The 21,300-nt window shown below is 41.5% G+C and overlaps 1 protein-coding gene and 1 long non-coding RNA gene across 2 annotated transcripts; one reads left to right on the top strand and one right to left on the bottom strand.

Annotated features, from left to right (window-relative positions):
* Nucleotides 1-1,751: 1,751 nt before the first annotated feature.
* Nucleotides 1,752-13,538, bottom strand: LOC111982097 (beta-1,3-galactosyl-O-glycosyl-glycoprotein beta-1,6-N-acetylglucosaminyltransferase 4). Its single transcript, XM_024013669.2, has 2 exons — nucleotides 13,121-13,538; nucleotides 1,752-3,594 (listed from the first exon to the last, which is right to left on the bottom strand). The coding sequence occupies exon 2, from the start codon at nucleotides 3,591-3,593 to the stop codon at nucleotides 2,259-2,261; it is 1,335 nt and encodes a 444-aa protein (XP_023869437.1). The 5' UTR covers nucleotide 3,594; nucleotides 13,121-13,538; the 3' UTR covers nucleotides 1,752-2,258.
* Nucleotides 13,539-14,998: 1,460 nt separating this feature from the next.
* On the top strand, nucleotides 14,999-16,569 carry LOC111980395 (uncharacterized). Its single transcript, XR_002879453.2, has 3 exons — nucleotides 14,999-15,083; nucleotides 15,719-15,822; nucleotides 15,919-16,569. It is a non-coding gene; the product is annotated as an uncharacterized lncRNA (long non-coding RNA).
* The last annotated feature ends 4,731 nt before the right edge of the window (nucleotides 16,570-21,300 follow it).

Genomic DNA, 21,300 nt, shown 5'->3' on the forward strand with positions numbered 1-21,300 from the left:
TTAATTTAATATTTAAGGGATGGGAAAACATGTTTTTTTATTTATTTGAACATGTACTCTTCATGACAGAATATAACAATTTGGTGAAATAAATCATATAATTTTTTTTTTATACCAAGTTACACTACCAAAAAGGGCCTAATTGTGTGTAACGACCCAGGTCATCTTAGCCTGATTGCTGTCTCTGTTTAGCTACTACATTCTCCTCCTTGCCACTCCTGTGTGGAATGTCAGTGTAAAAGGCTGGTACCCAGACTGCAGCTCTCATGTGGCTCCACTTTTGCTTTACTTCCTGTCTTTAAGTTTGGTGTGGGMTTTTCTTTTGTTGGCCTCTTATTGGGTCAATTTAGTGGGTACTCATGGTGGGTGTCTTTTAGGTCCCAGTTGTTGTTGCTAGTCAACATTCAGTGGACACCCCCATAATTGTCTTTCAGAACCTGTCCTAAAACCCCACCGGTTTCGATTTGTTTGTTGTCAGTGACTCTGTTAGTTCCGCCTTCTGTTTGAGGAACYTTTTTGGCTTTCTTGCTGAGGAACGTAACATAACTAATTAACATTGTATGGAGATGCCAATGCCTAACACAAACACTGGCAGACATTATAATAACTTTTTCAGTGAGTTAGCCTGACTAACTCCCTCTAAMCTGAGTAGTAAAAGTCTTAGTAGTAAATATCTTTTCTAATCTGAGTAGTAAAAGTCTTAGTAGTAAATATTTTTTCTAATCTGAGTAGTAAAAGTCTTAGTAGTAAATCTTTGTTCTAATCTGAGTAGTAAATGTTTTTGAATATACAGTATGACCAGTTAAAATCCAACTTTTATTCAAAGACAAGTAAAACACAGGAACCAAAATGTCTGCTACCTTCCCTAGTCAGTAGGTGCTTATTACAATGTTTTCACAATGTTTAGTTGATTTCATGTTTTTTTTAATCATTTCTGAAACTCTACTGCCATGGATTTTATCTCAATTCAAAAACCTGGTATAAAAAGGCTGTTTCACTTCTAATAGGAGCGTTCATGTGTGATCATTAGTGGCTTTACTCTGTTTGTAAAGGCAACTTTAGTCAGCTGTTAAGTGTGGTGGAAACTATTGATCCAGAGCTGACATTTCCCCTGTTTACACTCTGATTCCCCATTAAATACATTCATTATACTGCATTATCATGTGGGTACATTCACTATTAAATAAACTAGGGGTTTATTTATGCGAAACGTCCCYACAGTTTGGGTATGTGACAGATGATACTAAGATAAAGAGCAAAGCAGAGCTTATTGCACCAATATTCACAATTCATTTTATGGGCTTGAGAAGTAGTCATGATACAGATCTGCATGTCCCCTTCTATAACAAGGGATGTGAGAGGATAACATGTGGTCTTTGACCTCAATCTGGAGTCAAAAGTAAACTCCCCCTTCGAAATACAAACACTTTCTTTGTTTCTGCCCCGTTRTTTTTTWTTTTATTGTTTAAAAAAAAATCTCTTAAAAATACTCTTTCATTAAAATCATTAAAACAACATCTGGATTGAGTATTGCTTTGAGAAACAAAGAAATTACTTTAGAAATCGCCKGTCTAAACATTTTACTTTGGCCAAAATGTCCTCACAGTGAATAGGCTACAGCATTTAACAAGGCTGCATATAWTTTGTTCTGTCTGGCTGTGCATGTGTATGGGTTCAGAGTCACCATAATCATTAACGCCTGTCTGTCAGTACCCACTGGGCACAGAAGTCAATTCAATGTCTATTCTACGTTGGTTCAACGTAATTTTATTGAAATAACGTGGAAACAACGTTTCGCTACACTCGCAATAACATCTGCTAACCATGTGTATGTGACAAATAACATTGGATTTTGATTTGACTCAACCAGTTTGTGGCCAGTGGGTATTAGTTAAATATACATAGTCATTATACCCTGGTTGTCACAGGCTTTCACCCTGTGAGCAGATGTTATACCCTGGTTATGTTACCCTGATCCATATTACATTCAAGTCAGGCTATGACAAACATTCCCCACGTCAAGTATCAAGTTGCAAAACAATAGTTTAACTCTAACCCAGAGACCTGACAGAGTCTCTCATCCAGCATTCCACTTCATCTTTCATTAGTACCATAAAGCACACCTCAATTAAGTTAATCTGACATAATCAACTCACACATATTTTTTTTTAAATACTAAAATGGTGCTGTAATTACAGTAGTTCATATTCCAACATGAATCAAGCAATTATTAATCAATCAATCATTCATCCATTCATTTAACATTTTCCAGAGGAGGGAGTCTTTGGTTGTGACTTCTTAGCCTTGACCAAGAGTCTCTGTTTCTCCTGTAATTTCTCCTCCAGACACTGGATAAGGACTGGGTCAACTTTGGGGTCCACCTTATTGGCGAACCAGCTGCCGTAGTTCATGAGCCAGTTCAGCTCCGCAGCCCCATAGATACACACACTGCGGACATGTTTCCCTGTGCATGTTGGGTAAAGCGGTCCCTCCAGGTAACTCCACTTCACCAGCCTGGTCTTGCTCATTAGGTCTGTGACGTCGGCCTGGGCCCGGGGCACCTCGCCTGGCACGCCCGGCACCCGTGTCAGAGTGGCCCAGAAGTGTTCGTCTGGGGAGTAGGTGTCGTTCGACCACACCAGGAAATCCCTGGCCAGTGTAGACGTGTTCACGTACACTACAAACTCCCGCGAGAGCACGAAGTAGGCACTGCCGATGAACATCTGGATGCCGTGTGGGGGAGGCTCCTTGGCCTTGTCGGTTTTCACCGGCATCTGGATGTACTCGAAGGCGGCGTCCTGCAGCTTGTGGTGGAAGGAGAAACGCTGCTTCTTGTATTTGCTTGGACGACTCGTCTCCATCATATTACCCCCCTGGAGCTTCTTCAGGTCGGCCACCAGCTCTATGTTGGAGCGCAAGGGAAAGTCCTGACCGCACAGGTTGATGACATACCTCCACTTGACCTCTGACCCCATTAGGTCAGACAGGCAGTTAAGGTCGGCTTTGAGGCGGCTAATGCTGGCGTACATCACTGTCTCCAGCTTAGAGGCGATAAAGACGTTGGGCAGACAGCGGGCCAGACCCTCCATGGCCTCTTTGAACAGTTCTGATGACTTCAGGTCGTAGTGGATACAGTAGATATTGTTGGGGGTGTAGACGGCCCGGAGGATCTTGTCCACCATGGAAGCAGATTTGTGGACCACCAGGGAGTAAGCCAGTGGGAAGGCCTGCTCCTCTTCGGACACCTGGACGGCCCCATAGCCCCGGGAGCGGAGGTAGCGCGGGCAGTTAGAGGTCAGGTTGATCAAGTTCTCATCCTGCTCCCACACCCCCCCTTGTTTTCTGATGACCAGCGACTTCCCCACCTCGGCCGGATCCATGTTGTAGATGGCATTGCAGTCAATGTTGTAGCGGTGGGGAGGCTCGACGTCATCGTAGCCTGCGGTAGTCCCGTACTGTTCAATAGTAACACTGTTTTTAACTGTGACCTTTAGGCAGAGCAGCAGCAAGGCACAGATCACCAGCAGCGACGATAAAGAAGAAATAAAATGCTTCTTCCGCAGTCTGCTTGGAAAAAAACATCTCATTTTCATTCTGTGGTGAGACAAAAGAATAATAGTTAATAAATAACCAACTAGATAGCTAGTTATTTGATCTGTTAACACAAATAATCACCTTGCTCTGTAAAGTCAACATGATATCACAGGAAAACGTCATCTCACATTTTGCGAAAAGTTAGGAATCAACCCATTGACGCTTGCTTAGGTCAATTGGAGCGGCTAATGGGGTTCCTAATAAATACCCCAAATACCAAATACATTGCAGTCAATGGGAAAAGATGAGTGTCACAGAGTTGATGCTTATGTCAACACATGGCAGTTGATGGAAAAAGATGAGTGTCAAATCAATTTACATTTATGTTAATACATTGTAGTCAATGGGAAAAGATGAGTTTCACAGGGCTATGGCTGGGATTAGGGTTGAGCCAAGGTGTGGACATGAAATGAGAGTTAGGGTCAGAGATAAGACAAAGAAACCGAGCTGTGAACCCATAGAGCACACATTGATGGCTATACTGGAACTGTGAAGCTAATGGCAGTGGTACAGCTCTAGTTCAGTACGCTTTATTCCTTTTTTCTAATAATCACTTAGGCTATTACACACTATGTGTCCATATAGGTTCAATTAGAGTAGCTATGGTTTCTGTTTGGTCATGTTAGTGTCCAGTTGTAACCAGTGCGCTGAGAGTCGGGAAGCAAGTACAGGGAGTGAGTGTTTTCATAAATAAACAGAACAATAAACGCGAAACACAAAAAATGCACCGACATGAAACAGAGTCAATAACAACCGAGGAAATAATCAAGGGGAGTGACAGATATAGGGAAGATAATCAAGGAGGTGATGGAGTCCAGGTGAGTGTCATGAGGTGCAGGTGCGCTTGACGATGGTGACAGGTGTGCGGATTAATCAGCAGCCTGATGAACTAGAGGCCGGAGAGGGAGTATACGTGACAGTACCCACTCCCCGACGCGCAGCTCCAGCCGCAGGATGCTGACAAAGGGAATGAACCGGGGATCAGGAGCGGACCGGTCACCCCTGCTGAAGCGCGGGAACCTGCCACGCCGGCTTTTTGGATGCCGATTATGGCAGATTACATTGCAATCCATGAGGAAACTGTGTGGCAAGCTGACCACCTGTTACGCGAGTGCAGCGTCAAAAGGATGTTGTGGCTGCAAGGAGTCAAGGTAAGTTGCTAGCTAGCATTAAACTTATCTTATAAAAAAACTATCAATCTTCACATAATCACTAGTTAACTACACATGGTTGATGATATTACTAGGTTAACTAGCTTGTCCTGCATTGCATATAATCAATGCAGTGCCTTTTAATTGATCATATCACAGCCTACTTCAACTTCGTCAAATGGGTGATGATATAACAAAAGCACATTTGCAAAAAAAACACAATCTTTGCACAAATGTACCTAACCATAAACATCAATGCCTTTCTTAAACTCAATACACAGAAGTATATTTTTTTGAACCTGCATATTTAGTTAAAAGGCATTAATGTTACAAGGCATTATTAACTAGGGAAATTGTGTCACTTCTCTTGCGTTCATTGCACGCAGAGTCAGGGTATATGCAACAGTTTGGGCCACCTGGCTCGTTGCGAATTTGACATAATTATGACATAACATTGAAGGTTGTGCAATGTAACAGCAATATTTAGACTTAGGGTTGCCGCCCGTTCGATAAAATACGAACGGTTCCGTATTTCACTGAAAGAATAAACGTTTTGTTTTCGAAATGATAGTTTCCGGATTTCACCATATTAATGACCAAAGGCTCATATTTCTGTGTTAATTACATTATAATTAAGTCTATGATTTGATATTTGATAGAGCAGTCTGACTGAGCGGTGGTAGGCAGCAGGAGGACCGTAAGCATTTATTCAAATAGCACTTTGCTGTGTTTGCAAGCGGCTCTTAGGAATGGTTGCTTCACAGCACTGTTTATGAGTTACAGCCTTTCACCTCCTGAAATTAGGCTGGCAATACTAAAGTGCCTATTAGAACATCCAATAGTCAAAGGTATATGAAATACAAATGGTATAGAGAGAAATAGTCGACACAACATAATTCCTATAATAACTACAACCTAAAACTTCTTAACTGGGAATATTGAACCACCAGCTTTCATATGTTCTCATGTTCTGAGCAAGGAACTTAAACGTTAGCTTTTTTACTTGGCACATATTGCATTTTTACTTTCTTCTCCAACACTGTGTTTTTGCATTATTTAAACTAAATTGAACATGTTTCATTATTTATTTGAAACTAAATAGATGTTATTTATGTATTAAATTACGTTTTAAAAAGTGTTCATTGTTCATTCAGTATTGTTGTAATTGTCATTATTACAAATATATATAAAAATCGTCCGATTAATCGTATCGTTTTTTTTTGGTCCTCCAATAATCGGTATCGGTGTTGAAAAATCATAATCGGTCGACCTCTACTACACATCCAAGCATATCGGACCAAATTATGAAAGACAAGAATTGTACTTTTGAAGTCCGTAAAGTCCGTGTGGAAGTGGAAGAGGTGAAAACATTATTGCTGTCTATCAACAATGACAAGCCACCGGGGTCTGACAATCTGGATGGAAAATTACTCAGGATAATAGCAGACAATATTGCCACTCCTATTTGCCACATCTTCAATTTAAGCCGACTAGAGAGTGTGTGCCCTCATGCCTGGAGGGAAGCTAAAGTCATTCTGCTACCCAAGAATAGTAAAGCCCCCTTTACTGGCTCAAATAGCCGACCAATCAGCCTGTTACCAACCCTTAGTAAACTTCTGGAAAAAATTGTGATTCACCAGATACAATGCTATTTCACAGTAAACAAATTGAAAACAGAATTTCAGCGTGCTTATAGGGAAGGACACTCAACAAGCACAGCACTTATACAAATGACTGATGACAGAAATGACAGCAATAATGACAGAAATTTATGATAAAATGATTGTGGGGGCTATCTTGTTAGACTTCAGTGTAGCTTTTGACATTATCGATCATAGTCTACTGCTGAAAAAACTTGTGTTATGGATTTACACCCCCTGCTATATTGTGGATAAAGAGTTACCTGTCTAACAGAACACAGAGGCTGTTCTTTAATGGAAGCCTCTCAAATATAATCCAGTTAGAATCAGGAATTCCCCAGGGTAGCTGTTTAGGCCCCTTGCTTTTTTCACTTTTTACTAATGACATGCCACTGACTTTGAGTAAAGCCAGAGTGTCTATGTATGCGGATGACTCAACACTATACACCTCAGCTACTACAGCAACAGAAATGTCTGCAACACAACAAAGAGCTGCAGTTAGTTTCAGAGTGGGTGGCAAGGAATAAGTTAGCCCTAAATATTTCTAAAACTAAAAGCATTGTATTTGGAACAAAACACTCACTAATCCCTAAACCTCAACTAAATCTTATAATAAATCATGTGGAAATTGAGCAAGTTAAGATGACTAAACTGCTTGGAGTAACCCTAGATTGTAAACTGTCATGATCAAAACATTTTGATGCAGTAGGAGAAGAGTGTCTATAATAAAGCGATGTTCTGCCTTCATAACAACACTATCAACAAGGCAGGACCTACAGGCCCTAGTTTATTCGCACCTTGACTACTGTTGAGTCGTGTAGTCAGGTGCCACAAAAAAGGATTTAGGAAAATTGGAATTGGCTCAGAACAGGGCAGCACGGCTGGCCCTTGAATGTACATAGTGAGCAAATATTAATAATATGCATGTCAATCTCTCCTGGCTGAAAGTGGAGGAGAGATTGACTTCATCACTACTTTTATTTATGAGAGGTATTGACATGTTGAATGCACCGAGCTGTCTGTCTAAACTACTGGCACACAGCTCGGACACCCATGCATACCCCACAAGACATGCCACAAGAGGTCTCTTCACAGGCCCCAAGTCCAGAACAGACTATGGGAGGCACACAGTACTACATAGCCATGACTACATGGAACTCTATTCCACATCAAGTAACTGACGCAATTAGTAAAATTAGATTTAAAAAAACATTAAAAAACACCTTATGGAACAGCGGGGACTGTGAAGCACCAACACATCTCCCACGCTGATCCTCAACACTGGGGCCCCTCAGGGGTGCTTGCTTAGTCCCCTCCTGTACTCCCTGCTCACCCATGACTGCGTGGCCAAGCACGACTCTAACACCATCATTAAGTTAGCTAATGACACAACGGTGGTAGGCCTGATCACCGACAATGATGAGACAGCCTATAGGGAGGAGGTCTGAGACCTGGCAGTGTGGTGTCAGGACAACAACCTCTCCCTCAATGTGAGCAAGACAAATGAGCTGATCGTGGACTACAGAAAAGGCGGGCCGAACAGGCCCCCGTTAACATCGACGGGGCTGTAGTGGAGTCACTTTGACGGCGTCCTGCGGCTGGAGCTGCGCGTCGGGGAGTGGGTACTGTCATGTATACTCCCTCTCCGACCTCTAGGTCATCAGGCTGCTGATTATCCCGCACACCTGTCACCATCGTCTTGCGCACCTGCGCCTCATGACACTCACCTGGACTCCATCACCTCCTTGATTATCTTCCCTATATCTGTCACTCCCCTTGGTTATTTCCTCGGGTGTTATTGACTGTTTTCATGTCGGTGCGTTGTTTGTGTTTTGTGTTGATTGTTTCTTTTATTTATTAAAACACTCACTCCCTGAACTTGCTTCCCGACTCTCAGCGCATATGTGAAAAATACAATTTGAATTAGCTTCTTTTATATTTGGTATTTTTATACATATTCTGTATTTCCACTGAAGAAAGCAATAATTAATCAACACACTACTTTAAATAAATGGACACTACCTGTTATAAAAACAAAATTGCTCTCCGTAAATAAATGGTGAGAAATGCTCAATCTGAAGTCATTCAGCTATGGGTTTCACAGCCCTATATTAACGTTAGTTACATCAGCTTAAAAGGGTTTCTTTACAACCTATGGGTTAGAAGATGTTGGGAATAGTGGTATAGGAGAGTCTGAAATGAATGAAATACCCTAACACCATGCCCAAAACGGACGAGCTCGTGCGTCCGCATGCGCCATCGAGCGCAAATTGATTTTGTCACCCCACACCAAACGCGATCACGAAACGCAGGTTCAAATATCAAAACAAACTCTGAACCAATTATATTAATTTGGGGACAGGTCGAAAAGCAATAAACGTGTATGGCAATTTAGCTAGCTAGCTTGCAGTTGCTAGCTAATTTGTCCTATTTAGCTAGCTTGCTGTTGCTAGCTAATTTGTCCTGTGATATAAGCATTGAGTTGTTATTTTACCTGAAATGCACAAGGTCCTCTACTCCGACAATTAATCCACACATAAAACGGTCAACCGAATCATTTCTAGTCATCTCTCCTCCTTCCAGGCTTTTTCTTCTTTGGACTTTATATGGCGATTGGCATCTAACTTTCATAATAAGGTGTATTACCACAACCGACCAACCTCAGATCATCTTTCAATCACCCACGTGGGTGTAACCAATGTGGAGATGGCATGTGGGTATATGCTTCTAAAAGCCAATGAGGAGATGGGAGAGGCAGGACTTGCATCGCGTTCGGCGTCACAAATAGAAGCAACTTCTATTTTAGCGCTTGGCAACGCAGACGCTCGTTGGCGCGTGCGAGCAGTGTGGGTGCAATGATTGAATAACGTGTATGTGTACATTTATTCGCTCGCGTCGTGGTCAGCAGCCATTTCCAGTGAGAAATGCACAGTCTGAAGCCATTCGGCTACGGGTTTCACAGCCCTATAACAATTACACAATATATTCACCTTAAAAAGAGTTAATTTACAATCTCTGAGGTATAACATGTTGGGTAAAATGGTATAGGAGTGTCTGACATATAACATTTCACTTGAGTTCAGTCTTCGCCAATGAGATCCAAGAGGGGCCTAGCTTCATCCTTCATGATTAGGAAAAGCTGTGATTCTAGGTCAAGGGGGGGCTAAGTACATCTCGTGGGCCGTATCCGGCCCGCCGGGCACTTCGATCCAGCCAGCGAGACACACAAAAAAAAATATCATAATGACATTTTTTTTACCCTTTTTTCCTCCCCAATTTTGTGGTATCCAATTGGTAGTTACAATCTTGTCTCATCGCTGCAACTCCCCGTACGGACTCGGGAGAGGCGAAGGTCGAGAGCCGTGCGTCCTCCGAAACACGACCCAGCTAAGCCGCACTGCTTCTTGACACAATGACCGCTTAACCCGGAAGCCAGCCACACCAATGTGTCGGAGGAAACACCTGGCGACCGTGTCAGCGTGCATGCCCCGGCCCACCACAGGAGTCGCTAGAGCGCGATGGGACAAGGAAATCTTGGTTTGCCAAACCCTCGACTAACCAGGACAACGCTTGGCCAATTGTGTGTCGCCTCATGGGTCTCCCAGTCACCGCCAGCTGTGACACAGCCTGGGATCAAACCCGGGTCTATAGTTACACCTCAAGCACTGCGATGCAGTAGTAGACCACTGCGCCACTCGGGAGGCCCCCGCAAATACATTTGAACAAACAATTGGTCCCCCCAAAAATGCGGCCCTCCGTTAAATTTAATAAAGTTTGCCTACCCCTGTTCTAGTCCATAGAAAATCCTACATCCATCTCATTAGATCAGAACAGGATGATCAACAGTGATTCATATTATTGGTTTGCATCCTAAAAAAAGGATAGTTGTGTTTTTCTGCATTTTTTTTCTACTCATATTTTTTGTCTACTTATGTCCTGCCTGTTTTGCCCTGTCCGGGGGTATCATCGGATGGGGCCACAGTGTCTCCTGATCCCTCCTGTCTCAGCCTCCAGTATTTATGCTGCAGTAGTTTATGTGTCGGGGGGCTAGGGTCAGTCTGTTATATCTGGAGTATTTCTCCTGTCTTATCCGGTGTCCTGTGTGAATTTAAGTATGCTCTCTCTAATTCTCTCTTTCTTTCTCTCTCTCGGAGGACCTGAGCCCTAGGACCATGCCTCAGGACTACCTGGCATGATGACTCCTTGCTGTCCCCAGTCCACCTGGCCGTGCTGCTGCTCCAGTTTCAACTGTTCTGCCTGCGGCTATGGAACCCTGACCTGTTCACCGGACGTGCTACCTGTTCCAGACCTGCTGTTTTTAACTCTCTGGAGACAGCAGGAGTGGTAGAGATACTCTCAATGATCGGCTATGAAAAGCATTTACTCCTGAGGTGCTGACTTGTTGCACCCTCGACAACTACTGTGATTATTATTATTTGAKCATGCTGGTCATTTATGAACATTTGAACATCTTGGCCATGTTCTGTTATAATCTCCACCCGGCACAGCCAGAAGAGGACTGGCCACCCCTCATAGCCTGGTTTCTCTCTAGGTTTCTTCTTAGGTTTTGGCCTTTCTAGGGAGTTTTTCCTAGCCACCGTGCTTCTACACCTGCATTGCTTGCTGTTTGGGGTTTTAGGCTGGGTTTCTGTACAGCACTTTGATATATCAGCTGATGTAAGAAGGGCTATATAAAAACATTTGATTTGGGATCATTGTCAGGTTATTAGATGTATATGCTTCAGAAACAACAGAACACCATGGTTGTAATAACACTTTAAACAGGTCGTTTGTAAATGTGTAGAATGTGTTGGTTTTGGGTCCACACTGGTAAATTAACTTGTGTAAATTAGAGTCACAGAGGATTTTCTTCTGAATAACTGGTCAGGGCATAGCACTTTCCATTCAGCTTCAGGCAACTTTGATGTAAGGCTTGATCACACCTGTAGTGACTACTTCTATCTGTCACTCCCATTGTTGCTTATCCATTGTTCACTAGATATATCAATGTAATTACACCCAACACAATGTTGAAAAACAGAATGTTTCCCACCACTAGATCACTAACTAGATGTGAGCTGGACGTGATCCCCCGTTGCCACCACTGTAGCGGAAGAAAATTAAAGCTACAACAAGGACTCTAACTAGGGCTCATACATTGCAAAGTGAGCTCTAACAGCCGTTGCCATGAAAGCCTAGTAGGCTCTGGGCAGAGGCAGTAGGCCTACAATGCTGGCATATGCCTTGTTACAATAGCCTAAGTATATAACATGATTGACTTGACTGTAATAATCATCATGAAACGGCCTTTGAAGTGCCATAAGTGTAAACCAACATAATTCATTATTTTACATTATCCTATGTAACTGCATTGATATGGATTAATTTATCATAGTCCAGACTAGATGCAAATATAATGCAGTTGCACCCTGGGAATTTAAACCAAACAGATTTTTTTTGCAGGTCTTCTGTTTCCCACATTTATTGATTAATTAATTAATTCCCCAATCAAATACCTTCATCGATACCACAAAAAAAGAGACATAACAGCTTTATACTCCAATCTGGCAACCCTCATAAAATCCGACACAGCAACAGTATCCCAAAGTATTAAGCAAAAACAAGCATAGAAAACAGAATTAGCGTATAAAAAAACCCCACAATGTAAGGCTACTATTATATTTTAAGTATTGTGGTGACAACCTGTTTTTTTAACAATATTGGGTTGTTTGTTTTTTTATTTAAATATATGTGGGACTCAAAAAAGGCAGTGTAGAACACCATTGCCCAAAATGCATTGCTCAAATAACTTTCAAAAGTTGGTTCCAAAGTTTGGTCCCCAAAATGTTTTGCCCTATGTATGAAGTCACACAAACATGTGTGTGACTTCAAACTAATTAAGCCACATAAAAACGCACGAAATCTGTTGAAATACTTTGTGTACATATTTGCACGAATTGAGTGTGAGATTGTGTTGCCCTTGAGGCTAAATACAGTTTATTGAATTTAGTTGAATTACTAGCAATAAACACGATTCCAACCACAGTTTTTATGCCGTTAAAATCATACTGTATAAAAAAATCAGCACAGCTGTAATGGAAACGGGACATTTCGGTACAATTTTATAAATGCCGACAATATGTTCGTTTGACATTGTGAGATATTTTTGCGTCGGTAAAATTAATTATGGGGGAAATGCCTTTATGCACAAATATGTATATAATAACCATCATATTGAAGTACACATGGAGTCACACGATGATATGGGGTGTGGTCCTCCAGTAGGACTCATGAAACCATACCGTTTATTAGGCTACAGATTAAATAAATTATGGTTTACTTCACAAGGTGGTGAAAGTACACAGTGATGAGCTTGGTGCTGCTTTCCAATACATATCGAGGGTCTTATTCTGGTGACATGATGATCGATGCTTGACTGCCGTTTGACAAATAAAACTATTATCCGATGTCATCACGTTATCACAACCTACGTGCACTTTATCTGCGAGCTGTTGGCTAGAGCGCATGTGTCAAGACCGGAATAGGCAGTCACATTTGTTATTTAACGGAACAGTTTCTATGACAAAATATGTATGACTTTACTCGCATAAAAACGTGATTTGTGCTCACCATGTAATACTCTGGTAAAAGCTATAAACTAATTTCACAGTGAATTACAAGATTTCACTTTTTAACTACATTTCTCTTTGCACCAGCATCATTTACTTACATTACCTGTTGGAGTGAGAGAAAAAATCATTATTTCTCTTCAACCATCTTAGACCAAGGTCAATCGAAAAGTATGTGGCCTTTGCTCTTGCTGCTGCTTACAATCCCACTCAGATATGTAAACTTGTCATCAATTTCTCCAAAGTCTTATTCCACAGTCAGACTGTTGTTCGGTGTTCGGTAACCCCTGATACCATACCAATGTGTTGTTGTTGTCAAGGATGAAGTTAATTGCAGAGCTCTGTCTGTCTTCGGTTAATGTCCCATCACGTTGAAATTATGCGCTGTGCTATATATTTCTCTCCTTACACACTGACTCTGACAGAGCACGCGGAGTGAAGTTTCCTTTTCACGGAAGCAATAAAGACCGAGGAAAGTTTCCTTTTCACCGAAGCGAGGGAGAGAAAGAGAGAGGTGGGTAGGAAGGAAGTAGGGGAGGTGTGGTGTGGTTGGGCTGGGGAGGTGCATGACTATTACAATGACACTATCCAATGCGTAGTAAATTGCTCTGGTTCTTTCATGGTAAAATCAGTCATGCATGGGAGAAATGACAGTTTATCTGGTGCCAGGGGAGTTTTCCTGATCTGGTAACCTAACCAGGCAAAACTCTGGACCTTTATTGTATGACGTGATTCATCTGTTGTGAAACTGTTTAATATGGGCTATGATGAGAGTAACGTTTTTCTAATCAGATCACATGATTTCTTTAAAACTCCTGGAAAAACTCATGGCCTTGGGGAGAATGAAAACCTTGTCAAACTGCAGCAACCTTTTACTTGTTCATATTCATTCTATTTTAAAGGAGGCATAGGGGGTTCCTATACAACGAGAAAGCAATATGATTGGACAATAAAACTCACAGGGCTGAGCTTGCTTTATGCAGATTTGCGTCGTGTAGTCCTGCCCTATGCTGCTGCAGGCCTAACAAAACATTTACTCAGTATGTGCTATTGTGTTTTATTGATTAATTGCAGTTAATCATTTTGATAGAAAATGTCTAGGTAGCTTAGTCCGGCCAAGTTTGAATATTAACCAAATGTGATATAATTGACCTTTTCTCACATACAAATGGGCTATAGGCTAAATATACAATATTTCCGCTTAATTTACACTGGCCAGAAGGAGAGGGCGCATAGTAGACTAGATCAGTGTGTCAACTCCGGTCCTCCAGGACCACCAACAGGCGCACCTGATTCTACTTGTCAGGTAATCATCAACCCCTTGATAAGTTTAATCGGGCGTTTTTGTCTTTGGCTAAATTTAGGCTGCTACATTTATGTAAGAGTTTTTGCATGTCTGTCGGGAGTGATTTGTTATCATGCTTGCTAAATAAATACCGGAGGAAAGTGGCAAGCTCGACTTGCTTGTTGTGCCCGGCCCGCGCAACAGGCAAAGAGCCTGCAGCAGCACTCCGATGTGAAGAACATACACATTGTGCGTGAGTTGACAAATCTATATAAATAAAATAGCACTTGTTTTATGGTGATTGAAAAATGCTGTGGCAAATGCTGCCTCGCGAAACGTTTTCTGGCGGCAATGCTCTGACATGACACATAATTGATGAGTGAGACATGGACTGTTTTTAGTGTCTTACACCATTTAAGCTATAAACGCCATTTAAACTGAAGTACTTTACACCACTGCTGAAGCTGTGGCTTCCACCACTTTATTAATTTTAAACAATGTAACTTTTGATGCAAATCAGCAATTTTGACAATGTTCCCAACAAAACTTAATGCTGTGTAGTACTTAATGCTGATTGGTTTATGGTTCTGCACACTATAGTGGCTGTCTGGTTAGAACACTGTTGAGACCTGTCATGCCAAATAGTGTGTTATATCAGAGCACACAATGTTTCAATTTCACTTTTTGCTTAAAAGGTCAGTACCCTGTCTAGCCTGCCAGAAGTTTGAGACTGTGTCCCTGGAGTTGAAGCTCATCAAAGTTGTTTCACCATGGCACATGATCGGTAAGTGTCCCAATAAAAWTTTTGCCCTGATAAAAAAAAATTGTAATGGTTTCTTTATTTAACACATGTCACGACTTCCGCCGAAGTCGGTTCCTCTCCTTGTTCGGGCGGCGTTCGGCAGTCGACATCACCGGTCTTCTAGTCATCGCCGATCCACCTTTCATTTTCCATTTGTTTTGTTTTCCTGCACACCTGGTTTACATCTCATCATTACTATGTGTATTTAGCCCTCTGTTCCCTCCATGTCTGTGTGGGGTATTGTTTATTTTGTCAAGGTTGGCACGCTTCCGGCTGGTTTGCGGCGGGTTTTGTTTTATGCCCGTGCTTTGTGGCAGCCGGTACTTTGTACTTGGGTTTTGTACTTTGTGCTGCCTCACTTGTTCCTTGGGCATTTGTTTGGTGACGCGGTTGCGTTCTGTATTATGATTGCCTAAGTAAAGTGCTTTGTCCGCTCATCTCTGCTCTCCTGCGCCTGACTTCCATGCACCAGCTACACCCCCCACTGACACCACAGCAGAGTTCAATATTATTGTTTGTGTCAGTCGGTATCCTTACGAATATGAAAATCTGCGTACTGTATGACACAGATACGGGTAAAAATAAAGTAATCTTCTCTCTAACACTTTAAATGTTAGGGGTGGACCTCATCGAACCCTTCATGAAATCCAGGAATGGCAACAGCTGGTGTCTGCCGGCGACCGATCACTTTACCAAGTGGATGGAGGCAATACCCATTAAGGTCAGTAAAGGAAGCGTAAGTGCTTAACTCTAAACCCATTTTAAAAGAGTGCTTGGAACCAAAAATAGATTTTCGTTTTGTATGATACCCATCAAGGACGAGACTAGCGAGGCCACCTCCAAGGCTATGGTGAACATCTTCAACACCTGCCTTCCAGGAGGTATCCCGTCCACCAGAACCAGTGAGTTTGGATCAGACTGATTCTCTGTGTTAGTCGGCGGAGGACCAACTTGAGATATGCACTTTAACACTTTTGGAAGGTATAGCCCATCTCCCATTTATAACACAGCACTAATCCATCACATGTTCTCACAGTAAAGTGTAACCTGTGTGTTAGATTGTTTACGTCTGTCTCCTACCCTATTCCCTTTAACTCTGCTCCTGTTCTACATGAGCTAGGGGTTCTGCCCAACACCAGACGTGGATCCACCTGCCTAGTGAAATAAAGGTTAAATAAAACATATATTTTAAACTGTCCACCATTACCAACCACCCTACAACTTTGCATTACATCAGCTACTGTTGTTGTCATTATCTGCTAAGGAAGTTTTTTTCTCTCTGTCATACCTGGCACATAATGTGAGATACAGACTTAACTAAAAACACTAGCACTGCAAACACTCAGAACAAAGAGAGCAGCAGTGTCTGGACTTTGTCTCCCTCTTCAAGTCCCTCTTCTGAGACTGACTGCCTGTTGGGAACAAGTGACAGGCAGAACGTCCTACCCATACAGCAACCACCTCTATATTCCAAACACCATAATTCAGTATTTTAGTTTGATTGCTATGTGAGTGTACAAAGTCTGTAAATTAATGACACAACTGTACCAAAAACTCTCAGTGTATGTATAAAATCTTAAATATTGCAGGTTGGTTTTCACAGCTGTTTCACAAGGTGTTCATTGTTGTAAGTTGTAAAGTATCCTTTGATGGTAGTTATTTGTTCCACATTATTCATTGTTGTATCCTAGGACCTACAATAGATACATATATATTCAACCTCAAGGGTCTACTAATGAGTTATGCGTGATAGGAAACAATGATCATAATAGAGGACTACATGACAGCCAGACAAGCCAGTGTATCAATGGATTGGAAATTAGCTGACTTCGAGCTCTGTAAGGTAAGTAACTTTAATGTGTCAAGCAGATTACACGTTTTCTTTGCCATTTCCGAAACGTAGTAATGTTTAAGACATGGATTTTATGTTGTAATGTTAACAAGGTACCCAAAAGTAGTTTGAATTAATGTTTTCATTTTATTAACTGAACAAAACTTTTAAAGAGCGAAATTGTCATGGAAATCAGCCTTGTTTGTATGGCGATGATGAAAATAAAGTCATTCTGGCTGTAATAATCTCAAATTCGAATCATTAGGTCATCACACCGTTGATATAGCAACAGATGCTACTAGTTTATCGAATCCCATTGTGACGTAGAGGGGGATAATATTTGGCATGACAGGCCTATTACTGTCTTAAAGGGAAACATCACKATTTTTCAACTTCATATTCATCATCTCCAGCACAAGGTGAAAAAAAATCAATATATGTAAAATTGTGCGATTCTATGATTTGTAGTAAAAAAAGATTGGTCTGCATCGTGTGATTTTGACCAATTGTGAGTAGGCATTGCCTGCTAATTGGTTGATGTCATTGGAAACACATCTTTCTATCTCTTTTACTACAAAACATAGAAACGTGCCATTTTCACATATGTTGTTGATGTTGGGCTGGTGCTGGAAATGATGAATATGAAGTTGCATTTTTTAGAAATGTCCCTTTTAATTGTTACAATCACACACATGGACATAATTGCTTCCATTGAATGGTTTTATATAGGTGTGTTTTTGTCAATGGATGTACAACACTTCAGTTAGGAACAGCATGTGAAAATCCGTCAACAACTATTTGCTTCTCTTGCCTAGGCAAATGCACTAAAGGTGGGGGGAGGCGGATCCAAGCGCCCTGATTGGTTGGATGAACAGAGGTGTGAAGGGTGATTGACAGGGCTGCAGGCCAATTAGGTTGAGAAGGGCAGCCTTTTTTACACTTACAGCATATTGTCTGTCTGGCATCATTAAAGTGAAGACTTATTTTATCAAATCAATTCTCTTTAATTATTATTACGTGATTAAACTAATCATGTAAATGTAATTAACTAGGAAGTCAGGGCACCAAGGAAAATCTTCAGATTACAAAGTTATAATTTTCCTAATAACTCTCCAGATATTTTAATATCTGATCAATTAGTCTTCTAATTAATCAGATATTTTAATATTTGATCAATTAGTCTTCTAATTAATGAATTATTCTTCACCTCACGTTAGTCTCATTCCAAACGTCGTAAAATGTTGATTATCTGCACGAACGAAGCCTTTACTAAGAATCATCCATACATCAATTGTCTTAATCATTTATTTACTAACTAAATAATCACAGAAATGCATAAACAAACAGATATGGTTACAAGGAAATGATAGGGAATATCTTTCTGAGGTTCCCTAGTGGGCTAAGCCGATATGACGGCTTGGTGGACAAAGGGAAGTGGGTGTGGACTGACAAGGGCGGGAAAGACAAAAAGAGTCACTACACAGTTGATAATTATATTAATTGAAATATTAATCCTTTGCACATGAACGCTCACTCATTTGGGAATAATTGCAATCAATATATATATATATACGCCCAGTGTGCCATCGTGATCTATGATGGGATCGTCAGTCCTTCTGTTGGAAAGTTCATCCGAGCGTCTCTCTGCTTCCCTGAAGTCTTTTGTGGTGAGAATGCATACTTCAGAGTACCATTCAGAAATATGCTTATAGAATTGATGTTTCGGCGGTTGTCGGTCTTCTCATCCCAGGTTGACAATTTCTAGCTGCAGACAGATTTGCTCTTATTCTGTCGGGATCGATAGTCTCAGAGTTGAACCATTTCCCGCCGTGTAGCCAATGCTCCACATGGTATGGTTAGGAATTCAACAACCATTACAACCTTAGCTTATACTGAGGTTTTTGTGGTCTGAACTCCACCTGTGCCCCCTCGGTGTCCATCAAGGTATGCGTGGTCTGAAGAGGATTTCTTCAGGAGGGGTTTTTATTCGTAACAGTAGAAAAGGGCTGTCCCAGATCATGTCTGTGCTCATGGGGGCGGGCCAATGACTTAGTTCAACTTTAAAGGGAATACAATTCTCTCACAGTAACGGTTTAACATCACATTACACCATTTCAAAAATAGTTTCATCTTTACTCATTCATTTTATACAACAATTAGACGCAAACCTCATAACGGAGGCACCTGTATAAACAGAGGTCAGGTAATGTGGCTGTATTGTCTTTCATTGGGTCACAAAGACTGTTTACACATTCTCCAAAACATGGATATTGTTCAGTTCTCAAGTTCTGTGATGTAGAAGAAGTTCCTTTGTTCTACTGTGAAACTCTCTCTCTATACTGCATGGCCAGGAGGAGAGAGTCTCCTCCAGGAATGTACGACCTGAGATAACAGAACCTGGGTGTAGGAGAGAGAGAGGGGGAAGCCACTAGCTATATCCAAAGAGGGCCACGTCATGACAATATGTTGTCATGGTCTACTTCTCTGCCATGTAAATCTGATTTCAGATCAGGAATAGCTTGTATCCATCAATAGGTAGAGCTGTTTTAGTAACTACATAAGATGGCGCCATACTGGATGTCTGCCGTTTTGCAAGCTCCAACTTTGTTATTTTGTACTTCTTTTGGCGTTTTTTTACTTTATTTTCACTTAATGTTTCCGCTATCATTTCTTACAACCGACAAGAACTTTTGAACATCAGATCGGTAGTTACTTATCTCAATTCCGGCTTCAACTTCGACTCATCTGCCCTGGGATCTTTTTGTTATTCCAGGACAGTGGCGTCAGGGAAATCGAGAGGGGAAGGGGTTTCCCTCTTCATCAACAACAACTGGTGTGCTGACTCAAGCGGTGGAAGTGTCGACCCATTATTCACCAGTCTTGGAATACCTGATGGTCAACCCTTTTACCTCCCAAGGGAGTTTTCAGCTGGTATTGTGACTGTTGTATACATTCCACCTCGGTACAAGAAAAATAACAAGCTAGCACTTAACAATCTGTACAAACCAGCAGGAAAATGTACATCCAGAGGCTGCTTTTCTAGTTGCTGGATATTTTAATTCCACATTAAGACACTTGATGCTCAACTTCCATCACCTTCGGGACTAGGTGCGATAAAGTCCTAGACAACTGTTATTCTATCCACAAGCAAGCATACAAGGCCGTTCCTCGTCCGCCATTCGGCAAATCAGATCATGACTCCATACTCCTGCTTCTTGTTTAAAAGCAAAAGCTCAAACAGGAAGTATCCGTGACTCGCTCCATTGAGAAYTGGTCACCAGAATAAGAGATTATGCTACAGAACTGCTTTTCTAGCACTGATTGGAATATGTTCTGAGTCTCTGCCGATAACACTGTCACCGGCTTCATTGGGTATTGCACCGCAACGTTGTCCCCACAGTGAAGGTTTGCTGCTTTCCCAATCAAAAACCCTGGATTAACACAGAGGTTGGCCCTAAACTAAAGGACAGTGCTCCCGCACACAGGGCTATCTCAAACAACCCCGAGGCTACGGCTGAGGACAGGAACAAGTACAAGTCCCACTATTACCTCTGCAGAGTCATCAAATGAGAAAAAGGACAATTTAGGAATGATGTGGAATGATATTACACAGGCGCTGACATCCGCAGCATGTGGTAGGGGCTACAATCCATTACGGATTACAAAGGAAGACCCAACCGTGATCTGCCCAATGATGCCTCTCTACCAGATGAATTCAATGCATTTTATGCACGCTTCGACAATAATAACATGTTGGCCGCTGCCAACATACTGACTCAACTCCAGCCACTTTAAAAATGGGAATTGATGGAAATTATGTAAAAATGTACCACTAGCCACTTTAAACAATGCCACTTAATATAATGTTTACATACCCTACATTACCCATCTCATATGTATATACTGTACTCTATATCATCTACTGCATCTTGCCATCTTTATGTAATACATGTACCACTAGCCACTTTAAACTATGCCACTTTATGTTTACATACCCTACAGTACTCATCTCATATGTATATACCGTACTCTATACCATCTACTGCATCTTGCCTATGCCGTTCTGTACCACCACTCATTCATATATCTTTATGTACATATTCTTTATCCCTTTACACTTGTGTGTGTATAAGGTAGTAGTTGTGGAATTGTTAGGTTAGATTACTTGTTGGTTATTACTGCATTGTCGGAACTAGAAGCACAAGCATTTCGCTACACTCGCATTAACATCTGCTAACCATGTGTATGTGACTAATAAAATTTGATTTGATTTGATTTGAACATTGTGCCGGGTGTGAGGGCCATCACCAACCCAGAGGACTGGGTGATCTCACTCTCCGAGGCCGACGTGAGAAAGGTCTTTAATCA

The sequence above is a fragment of the Salvelinus sp. IW2-2015 genome, linkage group LG20 (assembly GCF_002910315.2).
Source record: "Salvelinus sp. IW2-2015 linkage group LG20, ASM291031v2, whole genome shotgun sequence".
NCBI lineage: Eukaryota > Metazoa > Chordata > Actinopteri > Salmoniformes > Salmonidae > Salvelinus > Salvelinus sp. IW2-2015.